General features: G+C 34.1%; 2 protein-coding genes across 8 annotated transcripts; one reads left to right on the top strand and one right to left on the bottom strand.

Moving 5' to 3' along the window:
- The first annotated feature begins 495 nt into the window (after positions 1 to 495).
- On the top strand, positions 496 to 5,183 carry LOC105196734 (nuclear valosin-containing protein-like). 3 transcript variants are annotated; one of them, XM_011162815.3, is made up of 11 exons: positions 496 to 820; positions 1,010 to 1,243; positions 1,388 to 1,651; positions 1,744 to 2,049; positions 2,347 to 2,566; positions 2,643 to 2,925; positions 3,279 to 3,729; positions 3,879 to 4,046; positions 4,130 to 4,456; positions 4,548 to 4,766; positions 4,843 to 4,968. In XM_011162815.3, exons 1-11 carry the CDS (start codon positions 671 to 673, stop codon positions 4,966 to 4,968), a joined length of 2,748 nt encoding a protein of 915 aa, XP_011161117.1. In that variant the 5' UTR covers positions 496 to 670. The 3 variants fall into 3 exon arrangements, with proteins under 3 accessions (XP_011161117.1, XP_011161116.1, XP_039306360.1); XM_011162814.3 differs by having other exon boundaries at positions 671 to 820; positions 1,319 to 1,651; positions 4,843 to 5,183; XM_039450426.1 differs by lacking the exon at positions 496 to 820 and having other exon boundaries at positions 827 to 1,243; positions 1,323 to 1,651.
- Positions 5,184 to 5,203: 20 nt separating this feature from the next.
- Positions 5,204 to 8,263, bottom strand: LOC105196735 (aurora kinase C). Of its 5 annotated transcripts, none has more exons than XM_011162818.3 (6): positions 7,950 to 8,215; positions 7,776 to 7,849; positions 6,713 to 7,324; positions 6,449 to 6,583; positions 5,970 to 6,360; positions 5,204 to 5,900 (listed from the first exon to the last, which is right to left on the bottom strand). In XM_011162818.3, exons 3-6 carry the CDS (start codon positions 7,297 to 7,299, stop codon positions 5,799 to 5,801), a joined length of 1,215 nt encoding a protein of 404 aa, XP_011161120.1. In that variant the 5' UTR covers positions 7,300 to 7,324; positions 7,776 to 7,849; positions 7,950 to 8,215; the 3' UTR covers positions 5,204 to 5,798. The 5 variants fall into 5 exon arrangements, with proteins under 5 accessions (XP_011161120.1, XP_011161119.1, XP_011161118.1 ...); XM_011162817.3 differs by having other exon boundaries at positions 7,771 to 7,849; positions 7,950 to 8,214; XM_011162816.3 differs by lacking the exon at positions 7,776 to 7,849 and having other exon boundaries at positions 7,950 to 8,263.
- Positions 8,264 to 18,882: the final 10,619 nt, after the last annotated feature.

Genomic DNA, 18,882 nt, shown 5'->3' with positions numbered 1-18,882 from the left:
GAAGTAGAAATATCAGATACATTATCTTTTTTATCATTTTTTGATAAGTATATTAAAAAATCAGAAATATATTCGTCTTCATTTTCGTCATAATCATAATTTCCTGCTGTTATTGATTTCATATACATTGATACAGCGATAAGTTTTGTTGGCGTCCAATTTTAACGATTTGTATTTTTAATCCATTCAACTCGACGTTTTTCATTTCTTGGAAATATTTTCATTATATATCCCTTTGGCGAAGAATTATTACAAAATTCTGCCGCACATCCAACCATTATAACTTTATTTCATTACTTTATATTCACGCAGAATCACGCAGAATAAGCAAGTTAGGAAGTACTAAGAGAGAGTAAAATAGCACATATATTTCTTTCTCTCTCTTAGAATCTTAAAGAAAAATGTTGGATAATCTAACCTAACTGACTTATGTCCAGACTCCAGACTCTGATTAGAGGGTCTCTAGCTGAACACGAGCACAAGCGTCTATGGTCAATGCCGCCAATGGCGCCAATGCCCCAAGCGTCCGCAAGCACGGCGTGACGGCGAGTACGGGAAGCGTTACCTGTGTCATTCGTCGAGCGGTGAGCCGGATTTCTGCGGGTTTCTCCTCCGTGCTCCGTGCTCCGACTATCCGCTGCTACCGTGTTCTCTATTTTATCGGGGAAATATGCAGAAAATGGGCAAACTGAACTCGTCGATTGATATTATTCCGTTGCAAGGATCAAGCGGAGATTACAGATCGAGGCTCTTGGACAATAAGCATGGAACGAATATAAGGATATTCCGGGATCAATCGCTTATAAGTCGCGTGCAGACGGTAATATGAACCATCCCGTCGAGGTTAAGTTGGATTATTCCTTTCGGTTGTTCCCTTATCGTAAAACAGTATTCGCGTCTGCCTGCTCAGATATATTTACATTGACGAGAAGCACGATCGTGCTTTCGCTTTAGCTTCAACTCAATTGCATCTGCATCTTTCCTGATGTTACGTTTATATATTTCGCAGTACATGCACGAAAACGAAAATAAGGTTTACATCGATGTAAATGAAATGGCAGATGCGTTGCAAAGGCGATACAAAGATTATCGTGGTAAGAAGCGCGGTGCATTCCGTGCGATGGTACGCAAAGCTTACGATGACCTTACCGAGATGTTTTCGAAGAAGCCTGTCACACGCGAATGTCCCACCTACGATGACGAAGATGATGACGACGATGATTTCGAGGATGTGGACGTCGAGGTATTTCGATTATTTCGCCTCTGTTATTAACTGCCTTGCTGTAATAGTGTCTTTAATCGAGTCACATGATTTTAGTCAGATACACAACGTGCTTCGGTAGATGATATGTTGTTACAAATGTATAAGAAAGCTCAATTTAAACAGAATGGAAACTCGAGCGATAAAGAATTGATAGATATTAGTAGCGACGACGATGTTGCCAAAGTCGATTCTAAAGATTCCAAGAACGAAAAAAGTATAAAGACACCTGAGCCTGGGGGTACCATAGCTGAAGAATCTTCACAGCAAACCTCTTCAAAACTAGAAACGACGACTGTTAAGCCAGAAACGACTACTGTCAAGGAAGCAGTAGCACCAAAGCCAGATGTGACTACCTCAAAACCAGAAACACCTGTCAAATCAAAATTGGTATGTATCTATTTTATGCTATGCATCTGCTTTAGATTTTATAGCAAAAGTTGGATTGATGGAAAATTTGTTACTTATTTCTGTTATTTTAGCCTGCGAATGAAGCCACAAAATCTTTATTATTAGAAACTACAAGGAAAAGACAAAGAGACAAGGATAATAACAATGGACAATTTTCACTTGTAAAAAAAGCAAGAATCGTACCTATCATGGAATCAAAAATTACATTCTCTGATGTAGGAGGTAATGACAAAGTTTTAAAAATTGTCTGCAAATTATTAGCACATATGAAACATCCTGAAATCTTCAAACGGCTTGGTATATCTCCACCGAGAGGATTTTTACTTCATGGACCACCTGGCTGTGGAAAAACCTTACTGGCACATGCAATTGCAGGAGTAAGATTAATATTTTATTCCAGAAAACATCTCAAGTATATGCTACAATAGAAATGTTATTCATTATCAAGTTATTATAATAAATAGCACAGTAAATACATTTATTATATTTTGTAAACATTACAAAATATAACAAATGTATATTTACTATTCTATACACACACACACACACACACACACACACACACACACACACACACACACACACATACATACGATATAGTACATTATATGTCGCGCGCGCGCTTGTACATGACATATATTACAAAATAGTGAAAAATAATATTTTTATGTTAGGAATTAAAAATGTCTCTACTAAAAGTAGCAGGACCTGAACTTGTGACAGGAGTATCTGGAGACAGTGAAGCGCGTATCAGAGAATTATTTGAACAAGCCTTATCTCTTGCACCATGTGTTGTTTTTTTGGATGAGATAGATGCTGTCACTCCAAATAGAGCTACAGCTCAAAGAGAAATGGAAAGAAGAATTGTTGCGCAATTATTATCAAGTTTAGATGGTAAAATATTACTGTTTCCAGGTTTTTTCTAGGTTCTTCTCTCTTCATGAGATACATTTTTTATTTTTCTTATTAGAATTGAATCTCAATGAAAATGGAGACAGAGTACTGGTAATTGGTGCAACAAATCGACCAGATTCATTAGATCCTGCTTTAAGAAGAGCAGGACGTTTCGATCGTGAAGTGTGCCTTGGAATACCAGACAGAGAAGCGAGGGCTAGGATCTTGGCGGTGCATACTGAAAAAGTTGTATTGGCTCCTAATGTTAGTTTGTCGACAATAGCCTCCCTTACTCCAGGTTTTGTAGGTGCAGATTTAGTTGCCTTAATTAGAGAAGCTGCCATGGTTGCTGTAGATAGGTAAATTTTTTGTATAAAATTTTATGCATTATGCATACATATGGGCATACATGCCTACATGCATGCATATATATATATATATATGTGCGTGCGTGCGTGCGTGCGTGCGTGCGTGCGTGCGTGCGTGCGTGCGTGCGTGCGTGCGTGCGTGCGTGCGTGCGTGCGTGCGTGCGTGCGTGCGTGCGTGCGTGCGTGCGTGCGTGCGTGCGTGCGTGCGTGCGTGCGTGCGTGCGTGCGTGCGTGCGTGCGTGCGTGCGTGCGTGCGTGCGTGCGTGCGTGCGTGCGTGCGTGCGTGCGTGCGTGCACGTATATACACACACACACACAAAACTGTTTATATATCATTTTTTTAGAATATTTGAGGGTTTAAATAAATCAAAACAAGAAGAAAAGTCATCTGAAGCAACCAAAGTTGAAAAGCAAGTAGATAAGGAAGTTGAAATTGCTGAAAATTCAGATAATTTAATCGATAGTAGTGTGACAGAAGCCTCTACTACGATTGGGAATGAGCTTACATTTCCAAAAGAATTACCTAAAAGTCCAATTTCAGGAATTGCAGAAATGGATGTAATACAAGAACATTCAGCAGACTTGTCAACTTTATTGGCTTGGTTGCGTACTGAACCACCACTTTCCCCAGAACGGCTGTCAACTTTGTGTATCGAACACAGTGATTTTGAGGCTGCTCTACGCATTGTTCAACCTTCAGCGAAAAGAGAGGGATTTGCCACAGTTCCAGATACAACCTGGGATGATGTCGGCTCACTGCGAGATATACGACAAGAATTGCAAATGGCAATTCTCGTGAGTATCGATATGCATATTTATATCCCTGATACTTTTTATCTTTTGTAATAGAACCAAGCCATGCATGAGCTATTATCTTATTTATCTTAAAGCATTTTTACAGTACTTTCGAGGCATGAATGAATATAGAAATTTATTTATTGCAGGCTCCTGTTAAACACTCTGAACACTTTAATACGTTAGGTTTAACAGCTGCCAGTGGAGTGTTATTGTGTGGTCCACCTGGATGTGGAAAAACACTGTTGGCCAAAGCTGTCGCTAATGAAGCTGGTATTAATTTTATTTCGGTTAAAGGGCCAGAGCTTTTAAATATGGCAAGTGTTTCACAACATTATTGTACTTGTTAGACTAGAAAATACGACAATCTAATAATTTTGTATGTTGCATATATTTTTAGTATGTTGGCGAAAGTGAGAAAGCAGTTCGTCAGTGTTTCTTAAGAGCAAGAAATTCAATACCTTGCGTCATATTTTTCGATGAGATAGATGCATTATGTCCTAAAAGAACAGAAGGCGATAATTCAGCGACAGCACGCGTAGTTAATCAAATGCTAACAGAAATGGATGGTGTGGAAAGTCGGCAAGGAGTATTCCTTATGGCGGCTAGTAATCGACCTGATATTATAGATCCAGCTGTTTTAAGGCCAGGAAGACTGGACAAAATTTTATATGTTGGACTTCCAAATGCTTCAGATAGGGTTGACATTTTGCGTGCAGTAACAAAGGTATTTACGCACGCACAGAGACATTGATCCATTTTAAGAACTTGACGTTTTTTTTCCCAATAATTTAATATATTGGCAATATAATTTGCAGAATGCAACGAAACCAAAACTTGCTTCAGACGTAGATTTGAATAAAGTAGCATATGACAATAGGTGTGAAGGTTACACTGGTGCGGATTTAGCAGCTTTGATAAGAGAAGCTGGTATGGAAGCATTGAAGGAAATCATTGCCGGTTATGGGCAAACAGAAATTTCAATGCGACACATTTTTCAGGCATTTGATAAAGTGCAACCGTCCATTCGTGAAAAGGCGGGTATCAACTTGATTTATTTAAAAATTATATTACATAACACACATAATAAAAATAATTTAAATTCTGCTTCAGGATATGAAACAATATGAAAAATTAAGCAAGTTGTATTCGGGTAAAAAAAATCCTGAAGTTACGCCAATGGATACGCCAGTAGATGCATCAATTGTGGATGTTGTCATGGAGCCAATGGAAACTTAAAGTACAATTTATTATTACAAATCTATAAGAATCGTACTAAATAATCTCTCTTCCAAATACCAAAAATCATATAAACTTTTACACAGAAAAGACAAAAGGTGCTTCTTTCATGAGGTTTCAATTTTTGTCCATTCATTTAAATTTTATAAAAGAACACAGTTTTAATATTGGCTACATTAATAATTAATGGCGACGAATAAAATAAAATAAAAGTAGAACTTTTGTCTTTTTTCTGATCATTTATTACTGTTTCAAGATGTATAATTGATACATTTGTTTAAAATATCTCGTTAGTTTCTCTGTGAATACAGAAAAAAAATATATAATGAACCTAGTGCAACATGTTAAAAGATCACAAGATTTTTCTCAATAAGACTTTGTTTTATAACATTAATAACATTTAATTAATTTCTTTTTTTATTGTACGTAGATTTAATTACATGTACAATATAAATAAACGTGTTTTTAAATAAAATCAATCTTATGAGTTTTTTTATTATGTTGTATTTAAATACTCCTAATATATAATCGTTCAATACAAATTGTTTATAAATTCTCTATCAGTAGCGTGAAAATATAAAACAAATGACAATATTATCGCAACTCGTGTAAATAAATCGCTTGTTTAAGAAAAGCTAAGCTAACTTATCTATTAGGCACGATGTATCCCAATCCCAATATCTATGTATTGCCTAAAGGAGTATTTTAAATACATAATCAATAATAATATAACTATATTACTAATTTTCTCTGGGGATTGCCAAGAGTTTAAAATTATAATAAATCTATTACAACATGTGGACCTTTAATACAAATTATAGCTATTAGGCTTAAAGATCTTGTGCCTTATTTATCTTTCGATTTTTTACGATCCAAGGATGAGCAAGAACACCATCCATATCCAATCTCTTTTCAGGTTCAATAACAATCAACTGAAATATCAAAGTTGATTAATTAAGATTAACCGACTTTTAAAATAATACACATTAAATTTAACTTACTTTTGAAATTAAATCTTTTGCATCTTCACTAACAAAAGTTGGAAATTTGTATCGCAATCTTTTTATGTTTAAATAAGTTTCATCGTTGGTTGTCGCGTAAAAAGGAGGCTTGCCAACCAGGCATTCGTAACACAAAACTCCAACGCTCCAAAAATCAACTGTATGATTATGTGGTTTGCCAGAAACCATTTCAGGTGGTAAGTAGTCTAAAGTGCCACATAAGGTGTCCCTTCGTGAAGAGGGAGCATGCACGGACCATCCAAAATCAGCTATTTTTAATTCTCCATTCATTCCAAGAAGCAAATTTTCTGGTTTAACATCACGATGAATAACGCTCTTGCTGTGGCAATATTTTAACGCGTCTGCTAATTGAGCTATATACGTGGCTGTCCTACAAGTATAGAAATTACATGTAAGACACAAGTATTTTATTAATTTTAATTATCCATTCATAGAAGAATTTTTTTGTTAACTCTTACCTTGTTTCATCAAATCGTTTATCAGGTTGATTATTCAGTTCTTTATAAAGTTCCCCTTTTGGTGCATATTCCAATATTAAATAAATTCGTTTGTCATCATAGAAATATCCATACATTCGTAAAATATTTGGATGCCTATGAAAAATAACATTTATATCAGATGTATAAATCCTTTTGGTCCTTTTGATGATTTTATTTTACACATACAGTTTTTAGTATATATAAATACAGTTGATAAGAATAAAATAGAAAATGTGCTCCTACCTCAAATGAGTTTGAATTTCTATTTCTCTCCGTACTTGATGTGAGATTTTGGCATCTTCTATTTGCGATCTATAAAGCACCTTCATGGCTATTATAAATTTGGATCTTTTCTCTCTGGCTAAGTATACGTTACCAAATTTCCCTTTACCCAGGGGTCGACCAATATCAAAATCTGTCAATACCCATTTCTTTTTGCTTTCATTCTCCTTACTTGTACTACTCGTATTTGTACTGCTGACTTTCTGCACAGTTTTACTTTTGTTATCACTTATTACTCCTTGGTTGCTTTCATTATCAGGCTTTTGTTGATCTTGGATAGAGTCTGCCGATTTACATGCCACTGGTAATTTAGGTGGTGGCATCAATTCCATAGATTTTTTTGCAGTCTCTTTACATGCATTTTTATTTGTGGTATTTGTTGAGCAAACTTTATAGGTATCTTTCTCTTCATTTGCATCATTTATACTTTCTGTATTTTTCAATGAAGAAACCTCTGTTAAAGTCATTTTACGAAGGTGCATATGCTTAGGTTCTCTCAATACATGAGTTATATATGTCTCATGGTTTTCCTTATTTGTTCCAAGCATAGTTGACACTTTTATGACTCTGACCCTGTAATATAATAGGATAAGACAATTTAAATATGCTACAAGTCAATCTTGCAGTGACTTTCATACAGTGAAACTTCACACTTGTAGCAAATTCAATCATTACATTCATGCATTACACATAAGATTAATATGTATCAAATGCTGTTATACATATAGTTAGCAAAGTTAAATGTAAAAACAGATAAATATTTTAAAATAACTAAACTAAATACCCGATACTAATGCTGTCACATTTAACAGAATATACATAGTATTATTTCATTGTCAAAATTAATTATACTATACTACTGTATTTAAATATTTTGTAAGTAGCAGCCTTTAATATGTATTAATTCAATATAATATGGGTGACTGAATTGATTATTATTTTACCCATGTAAAAAGATGAAAAAATATATAACAATTTGAAAAGCACACATACACACATGTCAATATTTATACACATACTTAACTGTGCTGTACCGTCACCTTTCAACGTTTTATACTTTAATATACACTTGTACACTTAAGAGCTGATACCTGATCACTAACAAAACATAATATTTTTCATATAAAACATATGAAAGTTAGTTTCAAAGATTTGTGGTAAAGGAGACAAGGATATGAATTTCTTTCCGAGCGTTTACCTGTCTAGCGAGACGTAAATACTCGAGGTTGTTTCAGATATCTCCGAAGGATATTGGCGTTGAAAAACGTAAGCTCCAAAATTCTTTAAACGGTTTCTCAATATTTGAATGCCTTTCGTTGATTGGTCAAAACGAGATACGTCGTCAGTTTCAATAGTGAGAATATAGATGAGAATCTCCGACAGTCCCCGACCACAAAAGGTCTGTTCTGGTCTGTTCGTGTTGCTTGCTCTATTTGCGCCATGAAGTAGGATAAAAGGATAGATTGTGGCGGCGAGTCCCGATAGCGCACATCCCGATAGCACACAAACCACTCACAATGGCAGATGCCTAGAGATTTTCCGTAGGTTGGGTTAGATAAGTTAAGATGATTGGTTAGGCTATCGGGATGTGCGCTATCGGAACCCTCCCAGGGGGTCGATCATGAAACTTTTTCCCTAAAGCAGAAACGAGAAAAGTGAAAAATTTCTCCATTAACTTCAATGGTAAAGATTTTCACTTTTCACGTTTTGGCCCTAGGGAAAAAGTTTCATGAGGCTTGTTTTCTGTTCCTGCACTAGACTGCACTAGAACGTTCCTTCTTGCTTTCGCTAACTTTGAAACATCTATCTATTTCATTTTAAGTGTACACTTATTTAGAGAGTTCAGGAACAGAAAACAAACAGATGATCGACCCCCAGGGCTGCGTTCAGATTCCCCACCCGAGTGCACCCAGGCACCTAAAGAGCGTTCAGATTCCTTTAGAGTGCCCCTACCGGACATTAGGTGGGTCGTTCACTTTATCACTCTATCTATCCCGAGAGAGTGGAAAAACCACATGGGTCCTTGAGCCGGGTGAAACGGGTGGGTGACGTAAAGGTGCGTTCCAAAATGTATCGCTATAAAAATTTATATATAATTGTGATAAAGCTCGTATATTTAAAACAAATTTGAAATAAAAAAATAAATTTAATTTAAAATATTATAGTAAATAAAAATTAAAATGTATAAATATAATCAAGAAAAACGTTAATACAAAGTAAAGTTTAAACCTTTTGTTTATTATTCTATTTATGTAATTACAGATTAATAAATATTAATCTTTTATTCTATTAATGTAAGGTTTCTTGGTCTGCAGTCTCACAAAACCGTTATATAAATATTTATATTTGAGATTAGTATGTTAGAGATTTTTAGTATTATTAAATATTTTCTGATACTAATAAAATATACTGTTTGTTTTCTGTTCCTGAACTCCCTGAATTAGTGTGCACTTAAAGTGAAATAGATATATATTTGAAAGTTAGTGAAAACAAGAAGGAACGTTCCGGTGCAGTCTAGTGCAGGAATAGAAAACAAGCCTATACATATAATAGATGATATGTGCAACATATATCTTCATCTAATTTGTTAAAATAAAAATTTATTTTCATTGTTTAAACTGATTCGTCCTATTCTACTAGCATTTAATTTTCATCTACTTTAGTTATATTGATAAAAATATTCATAGTAAAATATTTATGTATTATCTTTATCGTTTATCTTGATTTATTATGTAATTTATTCTGAATCTGAGATATTTATGTTACTATGGCTGTGTTCCGATATTAACTGCCAGCACTGAAAATGTATAGTATATGTGACGTGAACTATAAATTTTCAGTACTGCCAGTAAAAACGGAACACAGCCTATTTCTCAGCGTTATTTGCTAAACACACCCAATGTTTGAAAGTGCGTTCAGATTCCATAAACCACTAGGGAGCTTTTCATTAGCTCCGCCCATTTACCCAGGCTGCGGTCCGATTCACGCTCACAGTGCTCACTGTACTCACGACGCTCATGATCGGTCCGATTCGTTATTCGTATGTACTTGACCGAAGCAAAGTTCCGGATGAAGAAATGACTATTTTAAGTCGTTTGTATTTTGTTTGAAGAGTTATGAAGTGCATTTGAAAAGGTTTGTGAGTCCTTCAATTAATTGTAATTAATTTTTTATTTTTACACCGTGTATTTGGCCGAAAAAATTAACCGGAGCTAAATTAAACAAAAATCTTGTATGGATTCGTTTGTATTTCGTTTGAAGACTTTTGAAGTGTCGTCAGAAACGTTTGTGAGTTATCCAGATAATTTTAATAAAATATTTTAAAGTTATGTAATTGACCGAAATATAGATTCCAGGCGCTACTGGTCCTGAAGTACCAGAAGGCGCGTTCGGTGTAATCTCTAGTATTTCGATACTCCTGGTTCTTTCTTGACAGTAAGGATAAACAATGTGCAGTAAGTCACATATTTCCAAAATATCTGGGGGGCTATTACGGTTTCTGAAACGAGGTGAAAATTACAAAAGTGAGCAAATTCATTAGTTGTTGATCAATAAAGTTATAGATATTCTAGTAAATTTGTTCACTTTTGTAATTTTCATCTCGTTTTAAGAACCGTGATAGCCCCTCTGAGAAGGTGCAATTGCTGTTACAAAAGCGAATTGGTATTTAATCAACGAGATTCAGAGACGGAAGCACAAGCCCAGGATGATCCTTCCCGAGAAAGCAGTCTCCGTACTTCATCTGGAACCAAGATTCATAACTCCAGCGATTAGAACCTGTTCGGATGCACTCAAATGCAAAGTACAATAGAATTAATTTTTTCAGAAAGATGAAAATGTATTTAATATTTACACATAAAATAACATTGGATCCAAGATCCTTGACGATAGTTGATGCATCTTTATTTATTTTTGCAAGTAATTTTTTTGGATGCTGTATTGATTTTATGTACAACGCACTATATTTTATTGCAGGTTTGTCGTGCCATGAGATATTTTCCTCCTGAACAATGCAGTATGGTCAATGTTAAAGTGATCGGGTGTTTACTGTTTGTATGTGATGGCGACACACTATAGTTATACCGGTGATTCAAGAACAGATTGGAATATTCCATCTGCGACTTGCTCTCTTTGGCGAAAGGATATTTCTTGATGCATTCGACTTTATTTGATAATCTAACGAGTTTGTATGAAAATGTCTTAGAAGTATGGGAGAACATACAGAGGAATGCCATTGAAATGCATGGTAATTTGTTATTTACATATTTTAATTACTGTTTAACAAGTAGTACACAGATAATTTCCACATTATTGAATCTTGCACTTAGCTAAACTGGTTTTTTTTTTTAAGCAACTCATGATAAAATTATGCTGAGTCCTGCGGATAGTGAATACATTCGCGTCGAAGTCTATTCGCGCGCCATTCCCCATGCCCTGCATGTTGTTCTCCATTGATTGTTCTCTATAAATAAAATCAACGATTATTTATTTTCCATTGCTTTACGACTAAATCATGATCAGTATATTTGTCAGAATTGTCTCTCTCTCTAGTCCCTTTTAACAGATAGAAATCATACCCTAAGAAATGCACGCCATTAACGTCGCTGGTTTGATTGACAAACGACTGCATTTTTTATTGCAGAATCATAAGGTCTTGATAAAATTCTTTATCCTTAACGTTTTTCTACCATTGGTTTAGATATGTTTCTAATTGCGTCGAGTCTACATGTAACCAACTATCCGCAGGACTCAGCATAATTTTATCATGAGTTGCTTAAAAAAAAAACCAGTTTAGCTAAGTGCAAGATTCAATAATGTGGAAATTATCTGTGTACTACTTGTTAAACAGTAATTAAAATATGTAAATAACAAATTACCATGCATTTCAATGGCATTCCTCTGTATGTTCTCCCATACTTCTAAGACATTTTCATACAAACTCGTTAGATTATCAAATAAAGTCGAATGCATCAAGAAATATCCTTTCGCCAAAGAGAGCAAGTCGCAGATGGAATATTCCAATCTGTTCTTGAATCACCGGTATAACTATAGTGTGTCGCCATCACATACAAACAGTAAACACCCGATCACTTTAACATTGACCATACTGCATTGTTCAGGAGGAAAATATCTCATGGCACGACAAACCTGCAATAAAATATAGTGCGTTGTACATAAAATCAATACAGCATCCAAAAAAATTACTTGCAAAAATAAATAAAGATGCATCAACTATCGTCAAGGATCTTGGATCCAATGTTATTTTATGTGTAAATATTAAATACATTTTCATCTTTCTGAAAAAATTAATTCTATTGTACTTTGCATTTGAGTGCATCCGAACAGGTTCTAATCGCTGGAGTTATGAATCTTGGTTCCAGATGAAGTACGGAGACTGCTTTCTCGGGAAGGATCATCCTGGGCTTGTGCTTCCGTCTCTGAATCTCGTTGATTAAATACCAATTCGCTTTTGTAACAGCAATTGCACCTTCTCAGAGGGGCTATCACGGTTCTTAAAACGAGATGAAAATTACAAAAGTGAACAAATTTACTAGAATATCTATAACTTTATTGATCAACAACTAATGAATTTGCTCACTTTTGTAATTTTCACCTCGTTTCAGAAACCGTAATAGCCCCCCAGATATTTTGGAAATATGTGACTTACTGCACATTGTTTATCCTTACTGTCAAGAAAGAACCAGGAGTATCGAAATACTAGAGATTACACCGAACGCGCCTTCTGGTACTTCAGGACCAGTAGCGCCTGGAATCTATATTTCGGTCAATTACATAACTTTAAAATATTTTATTAAAATTATCTGGATAACTCACAAACGTTTCTGACGACACTTCAAAAGTCTTCAAACGAAATACAAACGAATCCATACAAGATTTTTGTTTAATTTAGCTCCGGTTAATTTTTTCGGCCAAATACACGGTGTAAAAATAAAAAATTAATTACAATTAATTGAAGGACTCACAAACCTTTTCAAATGCACTTCATAACTCTTCAAACAAAATACAAACGATTTAAAATAGTCATTTCTTCATCCGGAACTTTGCTTCGGTCAAGTACATACGAATCGATTCGTTAGCATGCTTAAGGCGCTTGACGACAATAAACGTTTCGGACCACTTGTAAACGCTACTCATAGGACATAACCTAAGTAGGATACCTAGTCTAAATAAAGTTAAAATTATTTTATTTTTTAAAACACTAATAAAGTTTTATAATAAATAGAATTTTAAAAAGTACATTTAATAATCTTCAAAAAATAAGATTATATAGTTACCTAGACAGTATACAAGATTTATTTTAAATATTTATGGATATTTATTAAAATATTTTATAAATATTTTTGTACTCTCAGATGGAACAAATCATAAATATAATAAAAGTTTATATTTTGATTGTCTGTCTATATTGTAATATTTTATATAATATTTACTGTTAATAAAAAATAAGTATGGAAATATTTTTTTTACTTACCATAAATATTGTATAAAATATTAAAATATAAATTAAATATTTTATACAATATTTATTATAATATTTATAATAAATATTTATGATTTGTTGAATATAAAATCATAAAAATATTTATCAAATATTTTGAAAATTATTTTTATAATATTCACATAATTATTATAAATATTTTATAACTATTGTGTGCTGTGATGCAATCAACGGTTGCAAAAATATTTTCCGCTATTGAAAAAATACGCCCGAACACATGGCAGTCCCAACAGATTCTACACGCCTAGTCAAAGTGTAAATTTTAAACATATTTCCCGCAAAAATGACGCAAACGCTCACGCCGACCCATCTTCGAAGCAAGGTTACCGTGAGCGCGCGACGTCACAAATTCATTACGTCATTTCGCTTACAGAAAACGCTCAGGAAGTGAATCGGACCAACCGGGAGCGCGCTGATAGCGCTGTGAGCATGAATCGGACCGCAGCCCCAGTCACCCAGAGATCACTCACCGGGTGGAGAATCTGAACGCAGCCCTGGGGGTCGATTGTATCATGTAACTAGAGTGAAAATTACAAAAGTGAGCAAATTCACTAGGCATTGACCAATAAAATTATATATACTCTAGTAAATTTGTTCACTTTTGTCATTTTCACTCTAGTTACATGATACACAATTGACCCCCTGATTGTGGGTGTATCTTTAGGCCTGTTCGTGTTGTTGCCCTTTTGAATTAATTTCTTTTTGAATTAATTCTTCGTCTCTCTCTTTCTTACGATCGAATATATATTTATCTCATCTTGAGTGCAAAAATTTTTGAGGATTTCAAACAACTCAAACAAACTTTTTGACTATGGGTGTATTCCAAAAGTTTTATTGAAAATAGTTTTTTTAATCATAAAGTTGGTAGCACTGTAACTAACTACGCTGTGTTCCGTAATGTAAGTTGAATTTGTGATTATTGTTGGTTTACAAAATATTATTTACTAACAATAATTTTGATTTTAAAATAAGAATTGAAGAACACAAGAACTTCCAAAGATTGAAAATTGACTGCAAAGTTTGTTTGTAGGATAAATTTTTTGATATTGCTAATATTGATATTATTATTTTATAATCACTTACACTTATTTGATTTGGTTTAAAATAAGTATGAAATTATATTATAATAATATTTAATAAAAGTCTATTATTTATAAGCATGCCAGCTAAGCCTACTGTAGTCTCATCAACTAATTAAACAGAATCAATTTTATCATGCACTATTACAGCACACGAACGGAATAATCTAATTTACTTACAATTAATAATTTAAAATTAATCAGAACTTGCAATTTTTAGCTTTACGGAATTTTTGAAAATCCATCTTTTGCTTAATTATTATTTTAAAATAAAAATTATTGTTAGTAAATATTATTTTAATAATACATGATTATAATTGTTTTAATAAATAATACGTCATTAAAATTATTTTATAAATAATTAAATTACAAGAAATTAAATTAACTTCTTTGATGGCCTCTACAAGCTAACGAAATCACAAATACAACTTTTATTACGGAACATAGGCCTAGTTTACACCGAGCACTTGATACGCGTACTAACTCGTAACTTTCTATTAATTTATCTTACTGTCGACAATGCGTGTATACATAATACATATATTTAATTATCTTGATTTATATTGTACCAACTTAATATACTATTTTTTAAATTTATTGCCGAAATTAAAGCCTGCCGCAGACGATACGTTTTTTCTTACTGGATTTCTAACTGGATTTTCTTACTTGCTATCGTACGGGCAATGGTACTGGCAGTGCTACTGGCCGTGGCTTCACACGGTGTGAGTTTTCGTACGGGCTGAGCAACTGAAATTTGTTTCATAGAAGCGGCACGCTTAAATATGGATGAGATAGATGAGATGGATGAAATTATTGCAACAGTTGTACATTGTCGTAAAATTGCATTATTTTTAATTATTGAAAAATTGCGGCAACGAAATAAATATCGCCGACGTTTATGGAGTCGACAGTCAATACATTCTTTAATGCCTCACTTTTACTGTGTTTATTATGGTAATTTGGTGTGTTTATCGCATATAAACATGGTTCTTGTTAGTAGGCCTCTATTAAACATAAAATACTTTTTTTGGACTATTTTGACGTCTTTTTATTTCTGCACGATGTTATGTTTGCGAAGTGAATTCACGTTTGAACTTTGACAACACTTCGACAGTATAACCTGATATAATCCAGTATAATCTATAAGACTGCGTCTTGATTGGCTTTCACAATAACCAGTACAGAATCACGTAAGAAAAATAGGACATGATCTATTACAAAAATCCAGTACGCGAGCCAGTAGCGTAGCCCGTAAGCTACCCATTTCCAGTACGGGAGCACATAAGACTGCCAGTATAGGAGCACGTAAGCAATCCCGTAAGAAAAAACGTATCGTCTGCGGCAGGCTTAAGATAATTTAATAGAAAATTACTAGTTAGTACGCGTGCTCGGTGTAAACAAGGACATAGCGTAGTTAATTACAGTGTTACCAACTTTATTATTAAAAGAGATTTTCAGTGCTTTCCAGCTACGACACAAATCGACACTGTGTAACACAGTGTCCATTAGTGTAAGAGAGAAAATTTTAGTTGTTTCACTCACACTAATGGACACTGTGTTACACAGTGCCGACTTGTGTCGTAGCTGGAAAGCACCCATTTTCAATAGAACTTTTGGAATACACCCTATATAAATATGGACTGTTAGGCTGTGTTCCGTTTTTACTGGCAGTACTGAAAATTTATAGTTCACGTCACATATACTATACATTTTCAGTACTAGCAGTTAATATTGGAACACAACCCTAGTTGGCTCTTTTAGGGTGCAGTTCCATGGAGCGTATCAGGCGTATCGCGGATTGCGCGTATCGAAAATCTGACCAATCGCGAACGTTCCGCTGCTTTCGCTGTTCTTGGTTCGCTGCCGTTCCGCCGAAGTTATTCTTTAGCGTATTCAATCGAGCGGATCAGAGCGGATTGAAGTTAACATAAAGAAAAATAGCAGTTTCTTGTAATTGATACAATTGAAACAATTATGAACAAAGAAAATATAAGTCCTGTGAGTAACATATAGCATTTTAAAATATTATTTTTGTAATACTTATTAATTATAATATTTTATAATATTAATTATAATATTTTAAGGTTAGTTTAGAATTTGACGAAGCATATTTTTGTTTAGTCTACACTGATTATTTCAGGTTAATATAAATACGGATATAAATATTGTATTATGAATTGCAAATTACAAATTGTTATAGGTATCAAAAGTCTTTTCTAACATCAAAGTAACTACTTTTGTTCCTTGATGTTTATTATGTTTTTTTCCTTGCAGCCAATAAAGTGTGGAAATTGTAATTGGGTAATCAATGGCTTGTTACATGTTAGCCTGTTAGAGCATTTATGTTTTTGATATTATAATGAGGAAAAACATTTGCTACATGTTGACGACAATAATGTTATGTTAGCGCATAAAGATTAATAATTTTACGATGTATTTCATGCCTGGTAAAAACATCGTAATTTATTCGTTTTAAACGTTTTATTAATAAAGCAATTGAAAGTAATATTGTTTTCGATTTCATTCTGCACCTGTTAAAAGTCAAATGTTTTATTTACTTATACTAAATAAATTAATAAATAAAATAAAATTCACTTTATATATACTGTGAATATTCTACTATTCTTCCGTCTGCTTTTGTTCCTACGGTTCCATGAAGCGGAATTTGCGTAAGCGGATCAGCGGTTCACCAATCACAAGACTGTTTGGATGAGAGAAATAACAAAATTCGTTTCGTGATTGAGCATTTGCTTAATACGCTTACGCAAATTCCGCTTCATCGGACCGTAGGAACAAAACGTTCACGTACCGAAAGCAGCGAAACGTTCGCGATTGGTCAGATTTTCAATACGCGCAATCCGCGATACGCCTGATACACTCCATGGGACTGCACCCTTAGGCTGGAGTCCCATGGATGCGGAACGTGCGCAATGCGGAATTGGCGGAACGCTCGTGATTGGTCCTACAAATATTCCGTCAAGAACGTTCCGCTGAATTATATTTCCCTATGTCCCATGGAGCGGAACTTGCGGATGCGTAATTGTCATCTGCCAATCGCAATATTTTTCCCATAGATCTTTCCATTGTATCTATCAAAATCAGTGTATATTATTGGCTCGCGCAGATTACGCTTCCGCATTTTCCGCAGCATGGGACATAGGCATTCGAACTTCTGCGGATCGGAATCGCATATACATGTACATCAAAGTTGAAAAACTCCATCATATACCGGTCACAATTGACGAATAACTACAGCGAATAACTACGTGTCAATTAACACTCCGTAAAAAACAATTATTATTAATTATGAAGTCGGAAAAGTTACATTTAATTATTGGTTTATTAATAAACTCTTTAAATAAATGTACGTGTGCATTTAAAAAGCAGGAGCTACGCCGCAAGATTTCAAAATTATATGTATTATACAACATTGCAATTACAAATGAAAAAAATAAAAGAAAACGACAATTTTGGGTGCGACCTATATTTAACGCTGAAAGGAGATTGCAACAAGGAGCAAGCGATAATCTTGTTAAGGAAATGGTGGCCAAAGACACAGAAAAATATCTAGATTATTTTAGAATGCCACATCAACTATTTGAAAAACTATTGGCATTAGTTGGACCTATTATTGCTAAACAAAACGTTATTCGCGAACCTATTTCACCTATCATTCGGCTCCAAATTACATTGCGCTATTTAGCATCAGGGGCGTTGCGCATAAAATAAAAACTTGCGGATAAAATTCGGCGGAACGAACGTAAAACTGATTGGACCAATCACGAGCGTTCCGCCAATTCCGCATTGCGCACGTTCCGCATCCATGGGACTCCAGCCTTAGGCTGTAAGAAACATCTACAGCGCCCTTATCTCCTAAGCGACGATTTCTAGTATAAAATAACATATGGTGTGTGTGTGGCTTTTATACGCGACAGTAATAAACATTTGTGTAATATCCAAAAATTGACACTTATAAAACAGTAACTATTTGTGAAAAAATTTTTAATTTTTTTAAAATGAAAATAAATTTAAAATAAAAAATATAACCCCTACAATGATTCAAGAAACATTAAGAAATGTAAGATTAGATTAAATTATTTATTAACTTTGACACACATATTAAAGATCTAGAAATATTAGAGAATCATAAATATGTAATAATAAAATTAATTATTACTTATTATCTGAACGTTAAATTAGCTTATGAAGGTAAAATAATTACGTTGAATAAACACAAAGACTTCGTAAGACGTAATTTAATTAAAACTGTTATTTTTAGCGGGCAATAATTTATACTGTACACTTTATTACCCGAAAATAACGGTTCTCTAATGAGGCTTCCTTTTATTTATATGACATCATTTATTTGTTTTTATTTTTAATTACTTACTTTCGACTTTTTGCTTTATATGTTTTAATATTATATATACAGGGTATTTCAGACCACCCGTACACCCCTTTTCTCTTCGCAGGATTAGGACCAATCAAAAATATGTTCAGACGAAAGTTGTAGGGTTTCAAAAGATCTATTC

This window comes from Solenopsis invicta, chromosome 6 (genome assembly GCF_016802725.1).
Source record: "Solenopsis invicta isolate M01_SB chromosome 6, UNIL_Sinv_3.0, whole genome shotgun sequence".
In the NCBI taxonomy this organism is placed as follows: Eukaryota; Metazoa; Arthropoda; class Insecta; order Hymenoptera; family Formicidae; genus Solenopsis; species Solenopsis invicta.
This window is presented reverse-complemented; position numbering and strand designations above follow the sequence as displayed.